Genomic DNA, 8,493 nt, shown 5'->3' on the forward strand with positions numbered 1-8,493 from the left:
ATCTGTTGCATAATTTTGGCAAACAACATTGGATAAACAATATTAATGAACTGTCATTGTACTTAACTAGCAAGCAAACACTCACAGTGTAGTACATTAATGGATTTTGTGCAGTTAATTGCCAAGCTGTTTTTCAGGAGGCCTTGATGTGGGAAATCCTACACCATCACCAGCAACATTGCAGAACAACAACAGTATTATTTTTAATTCCAACCCAACTTCCAATTTTCTTGTGGATGGTCTTCTAAACAGCCAGCCTGTTGTATCCAGTAAGTAGCATTATTAAAACCCAGTAACATATTCAGTCGATGACGGTGGTGATGGGTGAATAGATGTGTGTATTGGAGGAGGGGAGGAGATTTATTGAATTATTGCTTGTTGCCATGTACAGTAGAAAATAACTGTCATATTAAAACACGTTATGCATTATAGTGCTTTATTTTTATATGTTTAAATCATTATCAAAATAAATTTCTCCTTACCCATAGTTATTGTAAATGTCTGTTATGTAATTTGGATGCATCCGTCCTCATGTTGTATAACTAATGCAGTGTATTATAGATTGGAAAAGGGAAAAATCTTTTATTTTTTGGTCAATTTTGGTATTATTTTTTTTACGAAATCTGGCATTATTTTTTGCCAATTTCAGTGGAATTTTCTGCCAGATTTGATCCTATCTTTTTCTGCAAATTTTGTAATTTTTTGCAAAATTCATTATTTTTGTGCTAGTTTTTGCTAATTTTGGTGTTTTCTGCTAATTTTAATGTTACTTGCCAATTTTGATTTTAATGTATGCCAATTTTGGCATCTATTTTAGATGTAACATCATTGTCATTACTCAGAATGAACTGTTGATTTAAGATTGAGAATAAAAGAAGTCAAAATATATTTCAACATTCAATAACTATCAGTTACAAAACTCTCATACTCAGATTTATAAATAAAATTTTTTGTACATTAAAATGACAAATTTTGCAACATTTAATAAAATTTGTCAATTTCACATTAGTTCGCCAAAAACAACCAATATCACGTTGCTCTTTGCATTATCATTTTCGTGAAATTTTCCTATCTTTAGTTATAGGATCTGTCAGGGGGGGGGGGGGGGGGGGGAAGACACTTGAGTTGCTGATCCATCAGACAAGGAATGTTGTATTTGGATGATGTTATCTGGTAGGTAGAACATGCTGTGTCTCCATAGTATTGTAGCCAGAGAAACCTCTTCAAATAATTGTGGTAACTTACCTTGCAGGAAGTTTACATAAGTGAGCAATGTAAGATATTTCTGTATGAATATGAAGAAGTGAAAACAAAAAGTGTGTCTTCCATCATAATATGAAGGTCAAAGTGAGCTATGAGTGTTATTGATGCTGTCACACTTGAAAATTATTTCACTTTGATAAGAATGCATACAATTGTTTGGTGATCACAAGTTATGTAGCATTTCATTGCCATTGTGAAGATGCTGCACTTGGGGATGATGAGAAGGCTATAAGCCACATTGACATTAGTTTGCCTTAGGGTCAAACACTAAGTTTCATGCTTTGATATGCCATTGGTGAAGGGTTGCACAGATGTAGATATCCATGGATGTAACCACAAAATTTACAGTAAAAACTACTTTGTGGGTAAAAGTGTGCATCAGTGCCTATTTCCTCAGGTATATCTGCAGATTTCAGGATAAAATTAAGTTGACAGTTGCAACTGATGACTGAATTTTATTCTGAAATATCTACTGCTGTAGCTGAAATACAACTACTATGAATAAAATTCTGCAGGTATTTGCAGTAATAATTACTTTGTGGTAGTATGTCAAACATCAATATCATTGTGATTGTGTCACTAATAGTCATGTTGAGCACCACAGCTGACACTAATATTATTGATTAATGAAAATCACTTCAGCTGTATTACAAATTTATTGTGTTGCAACTGGGTTCATTCAAAAATATCTTCAGGTTGCCTGCAATTAAACAAAACAGGAAATGGAGCTAAAACTGCAGCATCTTATGGAATAAAATATGCAATTCACAGTGATAACAGCCTATTACTAAATCCTCGCAGAGTTGTGCTAAAGTCATGACACATATGGTCAGTGTTGGAAGTGTGGCGAGCAGATGTTGCATGCTGCATACAGTAAACTGCCCAGACTGGGCTGTTCCAACACAGGGATAAGCATGTAAACATAGTATTCAGTCTCTGTCGAGTGCAATAGGCGACCGTGCAGACACAATAGTTACACGCAAAGATGTACCATTAAGTTCAGAACTGGAGCACAATTAATTCAAACAATTGAAAAATATAACCGAACAAAAATTAACAACACAGTCGTGCACAACAGCAACAGAATAGGTGACAGTACTTACATCAAACTATGTTATTTGACAGCTATGTCAGTACAGAGTAATTATAAAGCACAGTTGCAAAATAATTCTGTGAAATGTAAAATATATCATGAACAGCAATTAAGATCTCGCAGAATGGTCATGTCTTGAATAACAGTTCTAGAGAACACATTGTCATTAAAAATGTAATAGATCTTACTATAAGTTATAGAGCTTTATTGGCCTTGTGACAATACAAGCTTGTGTAACAACTGACACTTGTTGTCTGTCATTGTAAATAGTTGTACCTAGTTTAATGTGGCTTGCTTGTAATTTTATTAACAGTATACAGTAACCAACAGGTTCATTGCTGTAGCTCTTTTACATTTTTAATGAAAGTATATCTTCCGTAACTACATTATTAATGTCTTATGATCATTGTTTGAGATCTTAGTTACCATCCCTGATTTATTCTACATAACACTTTGTAAGTATATTTTGTAGTTGTTTACTTAACGTCATACATGCCAAATGATGATGTGGTTTAGTGCAAGTGCTGTCACCATTAATTGTGCATAATTGTATTGTAAACCTTTTTTTTGTAGCTGTTTTTCATTAATTTGGATTAATAGCATAGTAGTTTTTATTCTTATCAGTTCCATACTTGTACACAATAGTTGCAAGTTTAACACTGCTAAATTTTAATTGTCAATACATGACTTATAATATCCAGTTTAAATGTTGTAGGAAAGTTCTTGTAGAATGTAAATACTTTTGGATGACAGGAGACCACTTACCAGAAAGCGCCCCCCCCCCCCCCCCCCCCCCCCCCCCACACACACACACACACACACACAACCTTGTGTAAGTTTTGGCATCTATTCCTGTATTGTATTTATTAACTTTTATCAGTTCTGTTTTTCAGTTGTTTGGATTAATTGTACTCTCTTCAACATCAGTTCTGTACTTAAGGTTTTGTCACTACTTGTAATGATTATGATCGTGCAATTGATTATTGTACTCGACTGAGACCAAGTGCTATGTTTACCTCTGTCGTAAAGTGCCCCTGGTCTGGGCAGTTGACTGCATGCACCTGCTGTGTCCACTTGCCATACTTCCGCCAGACTGTTGGCAGGATATTTAATAAGTGCTGTTCCATTTGGTCTTTAACATTACATATGACAACCTGACCATTTGTGTCATGACTTAAGCACAATTTGGTGACGATTTAGTATAAGGATGTCATTGCTGAGAGCTGTGTATTTTATTCATAAGATGATGTAGTTTTAGCCCAATTTCCCGTTTTGTTTAACTGCAGGCAGCCTGTAGATGTTTAATGAATGAAACTGGTTGTAACACAATAAATATGTAATAATACAGCTGACATGGTTTTTCATTAATCATCAGTAATATTAATACACTGGGAAGTGTAACATGGCCAGCCGGGGTGACCGAGAGGTTCTAGGCGCTACAGTCTGGAACCGTGTGACCGCTACGGTTGCAGGTCCGAATCCTGCTTCGGGCATGGTTGTGTGTGATGTCCTTAGGTTAGATAGGTTTAAGTAGTTCTAAGTTCTAGGGGACTGATGACTTCAGAAGTTAAGTCCCATAGTGCCCAGAGCCATTTTTTTAGTGTAACATGTCACAATGATGTAATGTTGTTGTGAATTAATGTAAATTTTATCAACTAAATAACTAAGTTGCCCAGAAAGTAATGCACAATTTATTTATTTGCTTGCCAGCTTTATATCAAATTTCTGGAGTGTGCTCACAAATCTTCTGTTCCCTTCAACTGATGGTGTAGCTGCAGCAGTGTTTCAAAATTATGTCTTTAAATGGTTTACTTTTCAAGCAAGGTGTCGGCATTGAATTTCTTACTGCAGAGAAAGAAACTGTTGGGAACATTCACAAATGTTTGTATGCAGTTTATGGAGCATCTGCAGTTGACAGAAGTGTGATTAGTCACTGAGAAAGAGGGTGAGGCCGCTACAAGAAGATGGTATTGTAGAGTTCAAAAATTTGAAGCATTTGGGCAGTCCGTCCACGGCTCTCTCACCTGACAAGGTGCAGCCACCCTATAGCCCTGACCTAGCTCCCTCAGACTTCCACTTGTTTGGACCATTAAAGGATCTTTTCATGGAAGAGTTTTGAGGATGACAAAGAGCTGATTTGCACGGTGAAGACATGGCGTCATGACCAGGACAAAGAATGGTAGCAACAGGGCATACACACCCTTATGTCTCGCTGGGGCTGGGCATAGAATGGGAAAGAGAATACATGGAAAAATTAGGAGTGTAGAACAAACATCATTCTTTCTTCTGTGTATGTTTCATTGTGTTCAGTAAAAAATTGTTGTAGAAAAAATGTGGTGCATTACTTTCTGGGTAACCCTTATAACCTTCAATCATATGCAAAATGATGACAGTGCGTAATATGGCTTCAGGTGACTTCCCAGTGTGGCAGGAATGTTTCAAGAAAATTAAACCAAATTTATTTCTCAGATTACTAAAGAAAGTTGTAACTTATGGTCTGTATCGAGAATATTGCGTGTTATAATATACGAGGGTATTTCGGAAAGTAAAGATACACCGTACGCCAGAGGAATAGAAGAGTTTTGGCGAGCAAGTTGGCAACTCTGGTGTAAACCTTGAACCGTTAGCTTTCTCCTCGCGGTCGTTCGGCAGTTGAACGTTGCTTCTGGTTGGAGTAGGTCGTGTTTAAAATGGCGGCACCGCTTCAGAATCCCGCCAAATGTGAAGTGCGCTCCATCATACATTTTCTTCATGCAAAAGGTCAACGACCAGCGGATATTCACAAAGAAATTGTTTCTGTTTATGGGAACATTATGAATCAACAAAATGTAACGAAATGGTGTCGTCATTTCTCTGAAGGTAGGACCAATGTTCATGACGAACAAAGAACAGGTTGGCCATCTGTGATCTCTGATGCCCTTCTTCAGAGAACAGAGGAAGCAATTCGTGCGAATAGACGTCTCACATTGAAAGAATTGCATCAGATCATACCGGATGTGTCAATGACAACTCTTTAAGACATTGTGACTGTCAAGTTAGGATACAGGAAATTGTGTGCGCGCTGGGTTCCAAAACTGTTAATGGAAGAACACAAAAAGAAAAGGATGGGCTTTGCACTTGACTTCCTCACATGCTATGCTGAAGCAGGTGATGAGTTCCTTGATCACATTGTGACAGGTGTCGAGACTTGGGTTTATCACCATACACCTGAATCCAAGCAACAATCAAAGCAATGGCACCATTCGAATTCACCAAAAGCCAAGAAATGCAAAACGTCGATTTCAGCGAAGAAAATCATGGCTTCTGTTTTTTGAGACAGACAAGGCATTCTTCTGTTGGAATTTATGCCTCCTGGAACGACAATTAATGCTGCTGCATATTGCCAGACTTTGAAACGTCTTCAAAGGGCAATTCAAAACAAACAAAGTGGAATGCTGACAAGTGGAGTCCGCTTGCTTCATGACAATGCTCGGCCTCACACAACGCTCGAAACCAAAGCACTACTCAAACAATTAAAATGGGACGTATTGGACCATCCGCCATACAGCCCGGACCTTGCGCCCACCGACTTCCATGTCTTCCATTACCTGAAGTCACATCTTGGTGGAAAATCATTCCACGACGATGAAGACATCAAAGATGAAGTTGAAATGTGGTTCTGACAACAGGCGACAACCTTCTATGACTGTGGGATACAAAAGCTTGTGCACAGACTTAACAAATGTTTGGATAACGGGGGTGATTACGTTGAAAAATAACAAATAATCCATTTAATAAGATGTAACTGAAGTTTTCTAAATAAATGTTCTATTTAAGGACTGCGAGCCATTGTATCTTTACTTTTCGAAATGCCCTCGTATTAAAATGTTGTTGTTGTCAAGATCATCCTTCACTTTCCAAGTGTAAGTAATGCAACGTATGAGATCTAATTTCAGCAGACGAAAGTTCAGGCCATGCATAAGCCTACTTTAGGAGCTCATTCTGAAGCACTTACAGTGGTTTATAAAATTTTATTATCTGTATATGCGAATAAAAGTTGTGGTTGCAGATGCAGGTAGCATTTATATTATCTGTGCAGATCTCTAGCAATTGAATACATACGGAGCCTTTACTCTTAGGTATTGAGGCCAGTGTAAAATTCACCTAACAATATCAGTGTGTTTTGGGAACAGAAGTACTACTACATCTTCTTCAGCAACTCCACACCCCATATTTCAGTAGGGCAATGCCCAGTTATGCATAGGAGAGACCATATTGGCCTTTCTTAAAGACCAACAGCTATCACTCTGCTTGTCAGGTCGGCATTTTGCCCCAATGTAATACTCGTCAAACATGTCTCAAATGTGGTTGCTCAGCAGTTTGTTTCTCTCAGTCCTCATGCAACTACTGTTTATGCTTTGTTGATTTTCAGCCAGACTGTGCTCCCCCAGGATGAGGTCTAGGTCATCTTTGAGTGCATGTCACAGGAGTGAGGTTCTAATTGCAGTAAATGGGGGCTCATATTGTACTAAACTTGAGTTAACCTAAAAGTCTGTAGTGTGATAAAATTATAAAGAGATAGGCTGGCTGGCCAATACTTAGTTTTAAAGGGTGGTATTTCAAATACTGTTGACACAGATTTACAAGTGGTTACATATGATAATGCCTTTCCTTTTTTAGTTTACATCAACATTTGTAACTCTTGATCCCCTAAATTTTGTGTTTGGAAACTTCAATGTGTCACATAATACCCTTTTTTCAGGTCTGCCAAGTATAATAGCATACGAAAAGAATGGATTGAAAATAACTTTCTCTTTAGAACGCCTTCCAGATAATCCTAGTACAATTGTAGTCACAATGATTGCATTAAATGAGACAATGAATACAATGGCTGATTTTCTGTTTCAAGCTGCTGTGCCTAAAGTAAGTACAACATTATATTTAATCAGAATGACAGATGTATTGAAATAGTTAATAATTCCAATACGGATTTATTGTTCTTACAAAACTAATCAAATGAGTACAATTCTAACTTTTTTTCCTACACATTGATTTTCAGACATTCCAGTTGCAAATGCTTTCTCCATCGGGAACCGTCCTGCCACCTGCTGGACAGGTGACGCAGGTGCTAAGGATTACAAATCCCAACAGGGTAATTCATCCCATCATTCATTTATTAGAGCTAAAGTTATTTTTCAAAAAATAATTCTCACACAAAAATCGGACACTGTTGGTAGAACATGCAGTGGTTCTGTTTGGAATAAGAGGGAATGGCCAAAGGAGTTTGCCGATTAGAAAAGCCTGAAATTATGCAACCACTGTTTCCATACACGTAACTGGAGAAGGAGAGGAGATGCAGATGGTGCTGAAGATTATTTATGTGGTTGAAAAACAAGTAGAATTGGTCAGCAGGAACCCAAAATAAAAGGAAGGTACAGATTTTCACAGTTAGGGGGGGGGGGGGGGGAGGGGGATAGAAGTATAGTGTGTCACAATATTCTTTCTAAAAGTGCAGAGTGCATGTTTTAGAGGTATCGTTCAAAATTTGGTGGGGAGAGGGGCCATTGAGAGGCTATTATCTTTGGCTAACAACAGTTTTTTCCACTTAATGGGTACAGATGAGTTAATATTTAAAGTAAGCCCAGCTCCAGTGTACTCTAGGAAGGAATCATTGGATCTGAGATCATCAGTGTATACGGGTATTGAAAGAAAAATTACAGAAGAGGAAAAAAATATTGTTGCTTACAAAGTTAAGCAGACACATCACATTACTTATTACCAATGACCAGCAGCGAACAGTCAGCTCTGAGGAAGATGATATGGAGGTTGATACGATGACTCTGTGACACAAATACAGAAGTATGGCTGGGAATATTTAATGGGGAGATCAAATACAAACCAGAACAGTTCTTTTGTAAACTTGATTGAATCAGCTAAAACAAAAATAATGCCACCTCATTTTTCTATTTTGCCTCCTGACTTTGTTACACAATTTCCCCATTAAATTAGACTTTTGATTCAGTCTTCAAAGAAAGAAGATAGATGTGTGCACTGCCTCATGAACCTGAACACCTCTATTGCTGTATTGTCATCAAACTGGCAGTCTCAAAATTCTTTTAGTGATCCAAACATTTGGTAGTAACAGGGTGATGAATAAG

General features: G+C 37.5%; 1 protein-coding gene across 8 annotated transcripts in view; it reads left to right on the forward strand.

The window, feature by feature from the left end:
- The window catches only part of LOC126176248 (AP-1 complex subunit gamma-1), a 191,794-nt gene that overhangs the window by 163,797 nt on the left and 19,504 nt on the right, over nucleotides 1-8,493 (forward strand). For 5 of the 8 annotated variants that reach the window (XM_049923405.1, XM_049923420.1, XM_049923428.1 and 2 more), the window contains one exon: nucleotides 138-269. In XM_049923405.1, the coding sequence (XP_049779362.1) occupies nucleotides 138-269 (132 nt within the window). Of the gene's footprint in view, nucleotides 1-137; nucleotides 270-7,097; nucleotides 7,259-7,394; nucleotides 7,488-8,493 lie in introns of all 8 variants that reach the window. The other 3 variants (XM_049923397.1, XM_049923449.1, XM_049923413.1) reach the window with 2 other exon arrangements.

Source organism: Schistocerca cancellata, chromosome 1 (assembly GCF_023864275.1).
Source record: "Schistocerca cancellata isolate TAMUIC-IGC-003103 chromosome 1, iqSchCanc2.1, whole genome shotgun sequence".
In the NCBI taxonomy this organism is placed as follows: Eukaryota; Metazoa; Arthropoda; class Insecta; order Orthoptera; family Acrididae; genus Schistocerca; species Schistocerca cancellata.